General features: G+C 40.3%; 1 protein-coding gene across 1 annotated transcript; it reads right to left on the bottom strand.

Annotated features, from left to right (window-relative positions):
* Positions 1–3,019: 3,019 nt before the first annotated feature.
* On the bottom strand, positions 3,020–15,486 carry gclc (glutamate-cysteine ligase, catalytic subunit). The gene is made up of 16 exons (XM_080869245.1): positions 14,829–15,486; positions 13,439–13,551; positions 9,848–10,030; positions 9,591–9,704; positions 9,267–9,325; positions 8,918–9,054; positions 8,729–8,803; positions 8,072–8,188; positions 6,793–6,931; positions 6,582–6,694; positions 6,387–6,479; positions 6,165–6,269; positions 5,977–6,058; positions 5,784–5,893; positions 4,329–4,449; positions 3,020–4,229 (listed from the first exon to the last, which is right to left on the bottom strand). The coding sequence occupies exons 1-16, from the start codon at positions 14,976–14,978 to the stop codon at positions 4,048–4,050; spliced, it is 1,893 nt and encodes a 630-aa protein (XP_080725371.1). The 5' UTR covers positions 14,979–15,486; the 3' UTR covers positions 3,020–4,047.
* Positions 15,487–15,669: the final 183 nt, after the last annotated feature.

The following is a 15,669-nucleotide window of genomic DNA, read 5'->3' as shown; positions in this document are numbered from 1 at the left end:
AGTCAGGCTTCTGATCAGGCATCATTTAATCTGTATCAAAGATCACTTCTGATGTAGAAAAAAAATCCTCCTGTCGCAGGAGACTTAAAAAAAAATCTTTTCTTTAAGTGTCTAAATCAGGGGAGTTAAACATAAGGTTTGGGGGCCAGAATCAGCCCAGCAAAGACTCGAGTTTGGCCCACTGGAAGGCTGTGGAAATATGACAGATGGCATTATATTTAGATTTTTGTTGTATTTTCATAGCTTTTTACAGCTTTTCCTAAGTAATAGATAAAATAATATCAGTTAAAACACAGAAAATCCCCGTTTTTTACATTTCTTTCTTCTTCTTTTGTTTTTTTTCCAGTGAGTCCACGGGAAAAGGGGACATTTTTTGCGAATTAATGTGAATTACTCTCATGCTCACTTGAAATCAAAGTGAGTTGACGTGGCCCACTATGTAAAATGAGTTTGACATGTCATAATAAAGACACTCTTTCATTGTCTTTCTCTCTCTTTTGAAATGAAATATTTTGCAAATATATAATCAGTGTGTTTAGTGATGGTGTACAGTTCACTGAAAGTTTCCTTGATTTGTACAGAGCTAGCTGCAGTACATGCTACACTCAGAGGTAATTCTTGCTGAATGACATTTAATATTGTGCATGTGGCTGCTGAGCTAAGCGTACTTGAAGTATGGCTGTGTGCTCACTATGCATTTTTAATAAAAAACAGCTTTTTCTTTCTTTCTTTTTTCTCCTTACAGTTATGACTGGATGCTTGCAGGGTAAACAGGATATTTATGCATACCTCACACCCATCTCTTTTAAGAGACCAGTAGGTCCATAAAGCACAGACACAGTCCCAAACAATCCCACATGTTTAGCCACATCTAAATGGGTTGAGAGAAAAACCTTTGGTGAGCATCACTTATGAGGAGTTTACAGCACAGCACAACATAAACCACAGTGGTGCTGTGGTTTATGTTGGATTTTGAACTTTTTTGACTCAGTTATTAGTTTTTATATTGTTTAATTACTTTTATAATTCACCAGTAACACTTTCCAGGTCATACTTTAATTTTTTTTCTTAATTTTTTTAAAAGAAAAAGAAAACACATTTATCCAATTTGTCATTAATAAGTACTCAGTTCACACTGATACAGACACACTCGCAGAAACACCCTTTGGCCATTGAACGTTCCCCCAGAATTTAAAATCCTTCTCCTCACATACAAGGTCTTGAATAATCAGGCCCCACCTTATCTTAGAGACCTCACAGTATCATATCACCCCAACAGAGCTTGTCACTCTCAGACTGTGGGCTTACTTATGGTTTCTTGGGTATTTAAAAGTAGAATGTGAGGCAGAGCCTTCAGCTTTTAGGTCCCTCCTTATGGAACCAGCTTCCAGTCCTCCCTTAGTTACACTGGAAAAGGCCTAGGCTGCTGGGGACTTCCCATGATGCACTGAGCTTCACTCACCTCTTTTCACTCTCTGTGTCTATATACGCCACTCTGGATTTAATCATACATTATTATTAATCTCTGGCTCACTTGTGTGCCCTTTGTCCTGCCTCTGTCCCCTCATCCCCAACTGATCGTGGCAGATGGATGCCCCTCCCTGAGCCTGGCTCTTCCAGAGGTATCTTCCTGTTAAAAGGATGTTTTTCTTTCCCACTGTTGCCAAGTGCTTGTTACTGTAGATATAAAGCACTATGAGGTGACTGTTGTTGTGATTTGATGCCATATAAATAAAAGTGAACTGAATCAGTGATGATTATGTGGGCTTTTTTTCCTGCTTATTGATAAAGCTTGTGTCATACTGCCCAAAGTGAGACAACAGAAAGAAGCTGTAAGCATACAACTAACAGATTTATCTGATATAGCATGCATGTTAACAACCAGAAAAACTAAAAATTAGTTGAAGTTAAGTTTCTGATCTGATCAACATCAAAACTCATTTTTAATCTGTTTTTGGTCTTCGTATAATCCTAAAGGAAACAATGGTGTCTTTGTCTAAACGCTCCGGTAATTTTCCACTAATTTTTTGTAAGCATCCATGCTTTCCTTTTTCCTTTTAAATTTATAAATAAAGAAGTTTCTTTCCCTGAATTTGACCCTTCCCAATGGTTTGGAAAAGGGTGTGTACACGTCTGCCTTCTGCTGATAGAAACCCTGCTGATCAGAGTGGGGGTGGAGACTATAACCCCCCCCCCCCCCAAAAAAAAAACAAAAACAAAAAAAACAACCCATGATTAGCATGCCTTTAAGAAAAGCCTTACTCTTTGTTGTTACAATCACAGGATAGAATGTTGTTGTATTATCACAACAGGAAGGCTAGAAAAGCTGCAGTTCAACCGATGGCCACTATGATTACAGCTTAAAACATCTTTCGTCATCATTATGGTCCCTTTTAATTTAATCCCCCCTAATAATCATTTTAGAAGTTTTTCTGTATAATCACTGGTCAACCTGTAATATTTTGAAGACCTGCTACTGGTTACTGAACGACCGCTGTTTCCACAAAGAGACCTAACATTGATTGCAGCACATCATCATGCCAACAGCACATTAGCTGCAGATTACTGTCAGAAGAGCATGATTGTCCTCTTGTTATGAGTACACAGTGTGAACCTGATATTTGTGCACAGCCTATAATCATGCATCAATTCAGACCAGGGCATTTTATTTTAAAGAGAACATTGGGTCCTAGGGCTTTGATTTCTTTTGCAGGATAAGTAGGCCTGTACCAACCACAATCGTTATCTTTATCCTGGAGGTCAAACCGAGGTAATGCTCTCATCTGTCACTGTTGTGTGAAACGCTGGTTCAATACCACCATCTTGTGGGTGACAAGGTTCAGGACTTCTACAACAGAAGGTGACCAAAACAGAAAAAATATTGAAACACGCACTATTCCTTAAAAGGTCAACTCTAGAGCCGTTATTAATTCACTGCAAAGTGTAGGTTGGTTCCAAGGCTTCTGCATCATATTTGAGCAAAATGAAATGGGACTCCATTAAATAGAAACCCATGAGCTTACTGTTGCACAGATTTATTTTAAAACAGCATCAGATTGCAAACAATTGTTTACCACTTGAATGCAACACCAAATTTAAAGGTCCCACTACAACGTCAGCCAGTTCATTCTCATTCCACGGGGGGAATCTGATAATGAGGTTTTTGTCAAAGTTGGCGGTGTGTCACATGAGACAGGTCAGTCACATCCAGTCCATCTTTTTTTTTAAATTTGCCTCCACATTGCAGGATTACCACTGCAAAGGGATTCACGTCCTCCCAACACAAAAACAGTTTTTAATGCCCGCATATGATCAAGTAGTTTCACTTTAGTGCCTATATGCGACAGAGTACTGATTGGTTCTCACTCAAACACATCCCCCAACCAACAAGTGATAGTAAACAAAACAAAAACAGAAACAAGTGAAAACAAAGTAATCTGAGTGGGGGGGAAGAAAGTGAACTTCATGATCTCCAGGCTGACAAACCTGCCCCAGATGTTGTAGATCTCACGGTCCTCTCACATTGAGTACCACCACCAAACAATACATTGTGCGTTACTATGACTGGCAGTCAACGGTATCTGATTTATGACCTCCCCGGGATGAGAACGCATTGGGTCAGCAGCGCAAAGCAAACATGTCATATAAATGTATTTTAAAAAGGCAAAAAGAAAAAGTTGTGTTAATGTTTTAAAGAGCTGAAGTACAGTATTTACAGGAGATTAAAAGCAGACTACTGTACAACTCTTTGCTACATTTACATTCTCACAGATAGGCTTAATTTCCAGATAAAAATAAATACACATCTGATTTCTATTACCCTTTGCATGTCTTATTGCTCATCTATTAAAATAACATTGTAATCATAAAAATCTCATACAGTATATACACACACATATGTCTGAAGCAGGTGCATTTCTTTACATTACACACATGCCGGTTTGCATTCTCATATGATTGGACCTCTTCTGTTCCGAGCCACACCTTTGGTCTTTCTTTACATGCATGTTTGTATCATCTACAATATTTTTTGCCCTCCTCTCTCGTTTACTGGGATCTGTTAACTGGGTTGCCAATGAGCTCAGGGCACTGCTCCTCTCCTTTAGCAATCCTGTCGCACTTTCTGAGCAGGTCGTAGTTGATCTTGTCGGTTATGATGCTGTCCTGCTTGTAGTCGGGGTGCTTCGCGACAAATTCCCTCATCCACTTGGCCATGGTCATCAGTTCACCTATTTAACATCAGGAGAAGTCGTTTAGGGAGCGTTACAAGGAGAAAAATGCTTTTGCTTATGAGACTACTCAGTATTAACCTTTTAATGACACTTTACCTGAGGCACGTTTCTTTATGAGCTTCAGATAATTCAAGATGGTGCACCTGGTGTCCACATCCACCTCCATGTTTTCCAGGTAGCAGTTAAGTATTGGGATAAGCCCTTGAAATACTCCCTCCTGATGATTGAAAAAAGAAAAGAAAAAAAGAAACAAAATGCTGAAGTCTCCTCAGCAGGATAGAAAAAGAAAACTTAAACTACTGCAACTACAAACCCTTCCAGATTATTTCAAGAGATTTAAAAACAGATACCCTTGCGGCCAAAACTTTTAATATTGTAAATGTCTCTCTTTTATTTGTATAACAAAGCTCCTTTAAAATTGGATAACTCAAGTCTGCGGGTTTCATTTCATCTACATGCATCTGCAAACAATGTTTTCTTCACAGGCAGAAATATTGTTCCTCCATCTCCATCCCAGAGTTTGGCTACTAAAATACATCTGCATGTTAGTTTTAATCAATACGATGATAACTGAGGGCAGCTTTATTGTCTTATCACTTGTATAGTGCTCCATCCAAAAGCTGGTTCATGAATAATGACAACTTATAGTTGAGAACATCATCAGGTTTTAAAATCAATAAAATTCAACTCTGTTCAATTCATTTTTATTTGTGTAATAGTCAAATCAGTGCTCTGTATACTCTAAGGTAAAGACCCTATCAGAAAGAAAACCCCAATAATCCTCTAGCACTTGGCGACAGTGGGAAGGAAAAACTCCCTTTAACAGGAAAAAACCCCTCTGGCAAGACCAGGTCATGGAAGGGACAGACATCTGCCATGACCAGACCAAGGTGAGGGGAAAGAAGAGAAAAGGAGAGCAGACGGGAGTGTACATCTGCTTCTGCCAAATATTTCTTATGTTAAAAGATTCCCAACACACCACTGCCAACTGCTGCTGGATGAAGATCGTTAGGTTTCTATTTGTTAAATTGCATGGCCTGACAATATTAAGTGCCTTGCAATAACTGCTATTGGAGTTTGGCATCATAAATCTAGGAATCCCTTTTCTAATCTTCTGAATCAACTTCTCAGGGAAATGGCTAATTTACTGGGTTTGTTGTTGAAGCAGTGGTTATCGAAGCAAAAATGAACTCTTCTCTCTGCAGGTCCTCATTTTTGTCTAGAGATACAATCCCCCCCAGCTCAGTCACGGTCTGATGAAAGTCAGTTGTCGTCTAATGCATTTTTGCTCTTCACAGCAACGGTTAACCTGCATGCAACTAATGCCTCAAACGTGACTGGCCTATACTTGCACTACAAGTATAAATCTGTCATTACAGACTGAAAACAGGATTTAAAAAAAAATAAGTTAAAAATAAAAAGAAAGAAGGGATCGTGACTTAAAAAAGGTGAACTAAAATAAAATGACAGATACGGTCGTTCAACATCATTTTCCTATTGAGTCATTACTACCAGCATAGCTCACACGTCATGTGCAGGAGAATAACTCACCTTTCCATTGATGATTGTGTCAATGCTCATCAGTGTGTACTCCTCATTGGCACCATCAGACTCCAAGCCGTTTTGAGCAGACGCGGTGCCATCGAGCACCGGGTTGCAGCCTGCAAAATAAATATATCAGCTGCTTCAGTCTGAGGCCTTGACAACAAGCGCAGATCCAAAGATAAACTGTTTTTTTAAGCACCTTTAAAGATGTCCTTGCGGAAGTAAAACATGCCTTCCTGGACAGCGTTTCTCTTCTGCGCGACCTTCATGTTTTCATCCACCTAATAAAAGACACTTCCTGTATCAGATCACTGTGTACAAAAATTCACAACCCTACTCACTGGTTAATTTCCTTTTTTAGAAAAAGAACTGTGGGGTTGTTATCACCTTTGACAGCGGGATTATGAAGTCCAGTTTGTAGGACAGGATCACACGGGTCAGCAGGACCACAAACACCACATATGCAGCGTTTTCAAAGTCAGTGAGCTGCACCTGGAAAGAAAGGGCAAAAATAAAAATAAAAAATAAAAAAAAAATAATAAGACAACTCACCACATCACTGAATTTGAAAGCAGATTACAACAAAACAGTCAAAGAGGTGAGCAGTACCTCCATGGGGCGGAACTCGACTCTCCAGCCGATATCAGAGTTTGGAGGGGGAGGTTTGAACCTCATCGTCTGCCAGTTGGTTGATTGGAGGTTCTGCAAGAAGTCTGAATGAATATTCGTGTACACTGCAGCCATGTGTATACTGCATTTTTACATGCAGGTGGCCCTCTTCTAAAAAATCATTTAAATTCTCACCTCAAAGTGATCGGACTCGTTCTCGTCATCCAAGTGTATTTTCTCCTCAAAGACAGAGAGTGGGTCTCGTATAAAAAGATGCGCTATGTGCTGGGCCAGGAGCTTGTCGATGCCTATTCACACAGAATGCATTATTCATTTCATTACTGCGCGATCATCTCGTTTAGAATTTCCCCCGTGGCTAAAACGTTTGTATTTTCAGAATCAGTACCTGCACTCAGCAGCTGCTTGTAGATCTCCTCGTCTATCGTCAAATCAATGTCATTGTACTTTTCCCCACAGCAGGACAGGTAGCTGTCAATGGAATCATACCTCGACTTGAAGATCCTGTATTTGTTGTTTTTTAAAGGCTGCAAGGAAAGAAAAACATTTCGTTACTGCTTCACTTTCACTTCAACAAACTATAATAAAAAGTAACTTAGTAATGAAAATAAAAAGTTGGCTCTTTACAAGGTTAGATGAGAAGCATCATAAGCATAAGAAAAAGGGGGGGAAAAAAGCAGTTAGTAAAGTAGTAGTTGATGACAAGAAATTTACGGCAGAAATTTGTGTTTGACTAAAACCTATTTTAAATCCACTACTGCCACTTGATAGGACTCAGCACAACACTCAAACTGCATAGACCATCAGTGGTCCTCTGGCCATTTTACTATACATATTTATCATTTAAGTTACAACAGCCATCATTACAAATTATTTTTAAACACATGTAAGAAAGTCTGTATAATCTGAAATCTGAGCATACTCAGTCACTGCAGTGGTTATAATACAACTTCCAGTGTTTTGTTCCTTGCACCTTTATGCAAAAGCATTATGCAAAAGCAGAAATGCATCTTAGTTTGGCCTCTACACACAGATGTGACACTGCACTTCATTATAGGAGGAACGACGAGAGATTAGTTTCCAGGAAGCATGAAAGCACATGATGCAACACATGACTGACATAAACTTTACAAATAAAAGGGTCAAGCCATGATGTAGAGTGCCTACTGTCACTACTGACACCGGCTGGACTAGAAATACTAGAAATACAGTGAGTAAATAAAGCTACTCACTTTCATTCGAGGTTTTTAAATCTGATCAGTACCCTGAACTAAAATGACGGCCTGAACTGGGTTTTCTGAGCTCAGCTCATCTGGCATCATCAAGCATGAAAAGGTTATGCTGACCTGCAGCTCACGCACTCTTTGCAGTTAGTTTCACAGTCTCATATCATATTAAACTGCTTGAAAGCACTGTCAGAAAACTGCACTCAAAAGAAAAAAAACATTCAAACTTTGTTGGGAAATCTCCCTAGTAACTTAGTTTCACCATTGCACTCGGGTTACTCCCGTGGATCTCAAGAGCTAATGACTTTAGATGTCAGAAACAGGAACACAAAAAGCCCCTTTTAAATCCAACAACTCACCAGAAGTCTGCCTCTACAAATGAATAAAACACATTTATAAAGTCATGGCTACTCCTGGCCGTTTTCAGGTCCACCTGCTCACCTTTAGCCCGCGCTCCTCCTGCGTCCTGTCGTCCACCGAAGCAGAAATAACTCCCCAGCGACAGTCGATGTCTGACACATGGCCTCTGTAGAAGGGTGAGGCTGCACTCAGTGCCATCTGGTAAAGAGTGAAAACTCTCTTTAGTGCGTTTAAAGGAAATGTGGGTTCAAATAAATAAAATCGATGCAAATTTGTTAAAAAAAAAACAAAAACAAAACAACCCAACAAAAAACGAGCAACCTCCTTAAATAGCTGTTAAGAACCCAACAGCGCTTCAGAGCTTCTAACAAATCAAATGAATGCATATCAAAGAGGTGACTGCATCAACAAAATACCAAAAATTTGCATAAATATGTATTTATAACACTTGGTTTGTTTGCAGGTTTTACTATTTGCATTCCCCTGCATGGAGTGTGCATCTACTGTAGAGCCACAGACAGTGTTTATTTACAGCATCCATTATGTCAGTGTGGTCTGTTTTTGGCTTCTTAGACGTCACATCTACTATAGCACAGCAAAAACTGCAGGTTCTAAAGCTGCTACAGCATCAAGCGCATAAATAGCTTGATAAGCAGTTGAAACAGTCCTGCTGAGAATGAGGTCAGTTACGGAAACATAATATATGACAGGAAGCAAGTGTTTTGTTTATCCACTCACCACAATGGGGCAGAATGTTGCTAGTTGGTCATAAAGATACCTTGCCTCATCAATGCTGCAAGCCTGGAATGTCACCTGCAAAAGCATCGTAAAAATAGGATGAAGTACACTTATAAGTTACTTATTAGGAATGTGAAGCTGACAAAGACAACCAGACGTGGCACGCTGCTCGGTCAGTTCATTCACTACCTGCAGACAGCAGTTGCCCATGCCGAAGCCCATGGCATCCATGTAGATATGGTCAGGCAGAGCCGCCCTCGCCGCTTCGCCATCATCCTCAGGAAACTCTTCCACAAACGGAGATGGAGTGCACTTGTCTTTGAAAACTAAAGAAATTTGGTCACATGCATTTATTCCACAATGTCTTAAAGGCAAATGAATCACATAAAAAAACAAAAAAAACCCAACACAACTTTAACTCCATTTACAGTAGCTTACAGATGTGTTCGACTCTGACCACATCTACAGGTCGCAATTGTTGCTTATCACAAAAAAAAAAACAAGAATATAAAAATATCCTCAATTCAGTCAGACTTACTTGGCACATTTATTACAACTTTTTCTCCCCTTCTGTGACGTATGTTTCTGGTTAGAGTGCTGAAAAAAACCCGTAAAAAATGCAAGTAAAATGTATTTATTTATACAGCACTTTTCACAGATTAAAAAAATAATAATAAAGTGCTACACAATAAAAACACAAGAAGCAAAAGTATGACATCACAATCTAAAAGGTAATAAAAATCACATGTAACCATGTGGATATTTCCTGCCCATCAGTTTCTGATCCATTTTGCTCAACTAACTCCAAAATTTCTAATTAAACACATCTAAACTGTACTGACATTACAACCATGAAGCCTACCTGAATCTCGGGTGTCTGTTGATGGCTTCATCGGGGAAAAACAGCGACTTGGACACTCCTGTTTCAACAGGAGTTGGTCGGTACTCTGGTTTGGTGAAACCCGGGCAGCCTAACCTGAACAAAACCATCACATAACGCAACATTAAAAAGCTGCGGCTGACATTTATTAGAACAATCCCATATCAGCTTATAGATTCACATTTGTATTGACTTCCTTTATGAGGGTAAAAACCTTTGATCAGTATAAACTGAAGCACCTTGGAAATGCGGTGACGGTGCAGAGCGTTTCTCTGGGGTTCAGGACAGACGACGCCTCGCGCCGCCTCTTCCTCATGTTGCCCTCAACAGTGTTGAACTCTGACATTGTCCCGCCGTATGGCTGACCTGGAGTTCCCTCGATCATGTAGCTACCATACTCTGGTCTCCACAGTGTGGGGTGACTGCAAAAACACACAAAGTGTATTATTAAGCTACAACACTTAGAGGTCAGGCTGGAAAAAAAGCCCCTGGTTTCAGTATCACGATGACCTTTCTGATTAAATAAACGGACCGCTCTCCCTTTATCATACGTCGGGCGTAATCCTGGCAGGGGCAAATGAACGCGACACATTTGTGCTTCTGAGCCTGCTCTTTGGTGTGTGCGACAGAGGGGCAGTAATGAGGAATGCATCGGCTCTACTATTCCCACTGTCACTGGTATTTCCCCTGGGTGAAGTTGGCTACACAGATTTAGACCGATGTCATGGGCTGCAAGCAAACATAACACTCAGGAGCCTGTACAAACACATTTACAGCGACTGCAGAGATGGCACTACAGATTAGACATGCAAACAGTATTCCCAGGAGGAGCTCATCAGGGGGGAAATACCTTGGCATCACCTTGGAGATGTCAGTCAGTCATCAACAAAACTTTTGTAACAGATTAATTTCCGCGTCACATATTTTTAAAGCCACCTAAACGACGCTAAAAAAGGGCACATCACAGAAACACTGTGCTGTACATTTTTTTGTTTTTAACAAGCGTGCTACGCACCCTTTTCTTGTGCTGCAATATTAATTGAACTATTGAGCAGAAAGACTGGAAGATTCAAGCTTTGGTACCATGTGCAGGGAGCCTGTGGGGCTGTGCCAAAATCAAACAGAATAACTCAAAGCTCTGAGTCGGGGAGATGTGTCTCTTCCAGTTAACTGCTTGTGCAAAGACAATGTGATCAACAGAGAGTCTCTGTGCATGTTCTGTATGGACACTTTTTTTTTTATAACCTTAGGTTAAAAACTTCTGATGAGATAAAACAAGACAACCATGTTTGACTGTTTAAGACTGTAGTTTTTAGAGTGTATAGTAAAAAAAAAAAAAAAAAAAAGTTAATCTGAGATCATATTAGTAAAAAAAAAAACAACTACTGATCTCAGGAGCGTTTCACAGCAAAAATACTCAAGATTTCTGTTAATGGCACCAACTTGTGTGATTTGAGGAAAAACAAAAACAAACAAATACTCAAATACAGTGAATGGAAACAGCTGATTGAGAGTGAAAAACAGGATGAGACAGCAGGGTCTGACTCCTGCCTGCACACTCAGAATGGGACATTCAACTCAACTGCACTTCTCAGGTGCTTTTGTTTAAGTGTGTGTGTATACATGTAAATAAAAAACATGTAAAAAACGTTTAGCATTTTATTTTTGTGGGAATAAGCTGCCACAGAACTCTGTTGAACATTGCACATTAAACTAAATGTTCTGCAACAGCTGGAGGAATAGGAAGCTAGAGCAGGGCGATATGGCCAAAAATATTTATCACGATATAGATTTGAAAATTTGCGATAACGATATAACTGACGATATAATTGATGCGAGACAAAATACAACTCCACAACATTACTAGCGCAAAAAGACAACCTTCCATTTATTTTCACTTAAACAAGAAGCTGGTTTTTATGTACATTAAAGCTTTATAAAAATGTAACAGTGCAAATGCAAATTCCTTGCTGAAAGTTTAACCAAAAGGCATTTCCAGTAGAAACGGGCTGACATATCCTGAGCATAACCATGTATAATATCCACTGAAGTTAAAAAGAGGTGCTTTGCAACATTAAACTGCAGTGTGCAGTACGTATTTTTTGGACCATAAGGTGCACAGGATTATAAGGCACATTAAGCGAAACAAAGCAGTCAGATAAATCAAACTTTATTAAACTCATTCTTCTTGCTTCCTCCACTTCTGTACCATTGATTCATTAATGTTGAATTCTCTGGCAGCTGCTCTATTCCCATGTTGTTGCAGTATATTAATGACTAACCTCTTATTGTGGATGGATTATCTCAGTTGTTCTCCTGACTGAAGTTTGGTCCGTTTACAGCATCCTGCCATGCGATTGCATTTGTCTCTAACCATGAGGAACCTTCACGTTAACTTTTATAAGTGTAAAAGTGTTAAGTGTTCGTCCTCCAGCTTCACTGTTTATGTTATGCTAACATAGCTGTGTCGCTAGCGATTACGTAGCACATCATTATATACCAGCTAGCCCAACTTCAGTAACCCTACAAATGTCACTGCTGTTTAGTTTCCTGTCTTCATTTATGTTGGAAGTGATAGCAGAGCTGAACGTTTGAATTTTTTCAGAAATCTCTCAGTCAGAACATGCAATATCATGCTTAGGTAACTAGCGAAACTAGCGAGCTAACTTCCGCTAGCTTCCTGTTAACTTCTAACTCCGTTAAATGTAATAAATTTTGTTTTAATGGATGCCTGGAAGTTAAACTTCATAGTTACACCTGGTAAAGCAGCAATGCTGATCGTTTTATTAAAGATGAAAGACTTTAGACAGTTTAACTCTCAGTGATGCTGCAGTGTTCGTTTGACCTGAAATATACGGAGTTTAGGACCCAGTTTACTCCCAGATTTAAGAGCATCTTAGTCCGACAAATACGACAATAACAACGGCCGCTTGCATGTTCTGCAAAAAAAATGTGCTTTGTCGTGTATCTGACGGACAAACACAAAACCAGTTCCACATCACTGAAGTTGCACCATTTGTACAAACCAATTCTGGTTCATCTGTTTCACTCAACAATCGGCCATGTGCGTATGAAAACAAAGGCACTGCGCATGCGCGTTTTACTCATATTCTATCGCGATATTTCATTTTCCTATCGTTGCCTAACATTATACCTGTATTACCGTGAACGGTATAATATGGCCCAACCCTATAGGGAGCTGTAATTTCTAATGCATAAGACCTCCACTGAGCAGCTATAGCATCTGTTACTTTAAGTCACATTGATGCATATCAAAAAGAAGTGTTTTCTCTTAACTGCTGCACTTCCAATTTAAGTTATAAAAAAGCCGCCATGCACCAACTCAGGAGCTTTCACTGAGGCTGATAACAAAACAAATACAAAAAGAAAGTGTCCACCTGCAATGCATGCTGATTTAACCTTTATACAGCATCTCATCTCACTCCTCCTCTTCTTATTATCCCACTGTGTCATAAGCAAAGCAAAATCCGCCATTAATCTCTCAGCTTACATTTATTCAAAACAAACCGACAGCCTTTTTGTCACAGCTCCTGACATTTGAGGTGTGGCATTTATTCAAATGTTTTTCATATTCTAGTTTTGTGTGTTGCCATTTCAGTGCAACAACACAGTGTCTCCTCCACAGTGTAGTGGTTTACACATTCGCCTAACGAGTAAAAGATCCCCAGTTTAATATTGGGAGGAGACACAAAGGAGAAAACAACACTAGCCAAGTAAATTATGAGCATCTTTCATCTTTTAGTAGCATATGCAACTGAACACACACACACACACACACACACACACACACACACACACACTGTACCTACTTGGGGTTTATGTTTTCTCCCTGGTCCTGCAGAGTTGCTAAAACATCTCCACCATTCAGGACGAGGCGAACCTTCTCATCCTTGTCGTCAAACTCCACCAACATGTATTCAACCTAAAAGCAAAACGATCAAAGACAGAATTAGACAAATACTGTATTTAAAGTACTTGCCTGATTTTTATTTTTATTTTTTAAATAAACACCAGACTTTCCATCGGCGCTATAGATGCCATCACATCAATTCCAATTCATCAGTTACATTTCCTTGACTTTTGACTCTGCTACCCTGTAATCCCCTGTCTGAAAGAGGGATTAATCTATAACAACAGCATTCCACATGGTTTGAAATCAAAATACTTTGTTCAAGCTGTACAGATTTTTGTGGCTGGTGACGGATGAAGAGATGTGAAGTTTTGAATGAAAATGTAAGAAAACCACAGCGAGCAACAGACAAACCCACATACATTGCATAGTAGCCATTAAGTTACCATCCACACAATAAGGAGTGTCCTCATGTGGTAGCAGGCATGCCAGCAGTGTAAGCAGTAAGGGAAAATAAATGAGTGTTGGACCACCACCAGTGACAAAGCTGGACTTCTGTTTTGTCATGTTTTTTGCTCACGGCTCTCTTCAACTCTTATTCAACGCTCCCCAACACCTGACTTAAAAGTCAAAACTGGCTCCATGGTTACGGCCTTGTCATGTCAATAAACTCAAACATGCTGGGAATTACATTGCTTCACATATTGCAAGGAGGCCAAACTAGTTTTACATCGGGGCCCATATACAGCTGCCGGAGCGGTTGGTGCAAAGAAGCACGATTTCAACAAGCACATCTTGGTTTTTCTACACGATAAAGAAATGTCTAAAATTGCTGCCCATAAAGCAGGAAACCTTTTCTTTTAATTTACAGAAAATGTCCTGCTTTATTTATTTTATGGTGGACACATGAAAAACTGAAAATTCTATATCAGACAAACACGAACTTTTCTGTCATTTAATTGTTTATCTATTACTTAATTACTTGTGTGTAGGCAGAGTAGGGCAAGCTGTAATATATGTAAAAATACAGTTAAAAGTCCAAAACTTATGCCTTCCTTTGAAATTTTCCAAATATGGCCAGAGGGTCGGATTGGAGTCTTTGCCTGGCCAATTCTGGAACCCGGGCCTTATGTTTGCCACCGTTGGTATACAGTATCAAAGAGCTGCAGGATTTGTTGCAGTTACATGTGTATGTGCTGCAGTCGGTCAAGGTGCGCGCGCACACACACACACACACTTAATTAGTCTATCAACACAGGACCACTGTTGCATCATGCCCAGCCGCATTACTAATAGATTAAAAGCATTAACAGACAACACCAGCATTAATATTATTCCACAATCCTTACCTCATCGCCCCACTTTAGCACATCTTTCTGACGATCCTTCAGTTTGTTGTAGATGTTGAGAAACTGGATGATACCGTGTTTTCTAATGTGGTCAGCATACTTTCGGGTTTCTTCCCAATTCAGTGGAGATCCCTGTGACAGTAGACCCATCGCACACGCTGACTGCAGGTATAAAGTGACCGCTGTTCGGCTCTTGCTGCCTGCTTTCTATTTAAACGGCACGCCGGGCGATAGCTAGCTAGCTCGTCTGTCCAGGTGGGAGAGCTCGCATGAAGCGTCGGTTAAAACAAGCGGCAGAGTATGGAGGGCTTTCAACAGAGCCGCGGGCTGAATGAAGGATCTCTTGGGGTTTCTAAGCAACAACGTGCCCTGTCGGTAACCTCAGCTGGACGTCCAAAAGAAACAGGCCCCTGCTCATCACTTGCTAATGCCTCGTTAGCTCGGTACCGTGAGTTAATAACTCCGCACCCGCTGCTAAACGGACGACTTAGTGCCTGGTGACACCAGCTCGGTAAACAGCTACGGACTGAAGCCAGTAAAAGCGCAGCTATATGGGGGGGGAATGACAGCGACGTGCGCCGGTAGAGAAGTCTGTGTTTCGGAACCACTCTGCCGCACGCAGTCGCTCAGTGTTGTTCATATGAACGCCTTCCTACTTCAACACACGTGACATCTTCAGGCGGAGCGTAGCGTGGAGTTGCGTCAGCAATCTTCGCTTCGAGTCTCCGCCCACCAAGCCGTCAATCATAGCGAGCACCAGGGCACGTTCAAGAGCGAGATGCCGTAGATATAACATTCGTCCATATTACAGTTTTTCGCAAATGCTAAAACAGATTTCACA

This window comes from Rhamphochromis sp. 'chilingali', assembly GCF_963969265.1.
Source record: "Rhamphochromis sp. 'chilingali' genome assembly, chromosome: 20".
NCBI lineage: Eukaryota > Metazoa > Chordata > Actinopteri > Cichliformes > Cichlidae > Rhamphochromis > Rhamphochromis sp. 'chilingali'.
The sequence above is the reverse complement of the archived record's forward strand: the minus strand, read 5'-3'. Positions and strand labels throughout refer to the sequence as shown.

What these genes read in the sequence shown, in the direction of transcription:
- gclc (XM_080869245.1), bottom strand. Translation starts at nt 14,978, where the DNA reads ATGGGTCTACTGTCACAGGGATCTCCACTGAATTGGGAAGAAACCCGA. An exon ending in AGTTGTAATAAATGTGCCAA is followed by an intron (nt 9,055 to 9,266) that starts GTAAGTCTGACT and finishes AAATTTCTTTAG; the next exon opens with TTTTCAAAGACAAGTGCACT. An exon ending in ACGAGTCCGATCACTTTGAG is followed by an intron (nt 6,480 to 6,581) that starts GTGAGAATTTAA and finishes GACTTCTTGCAG; the next exon opens with AACCTCCAATCAACCAACTG.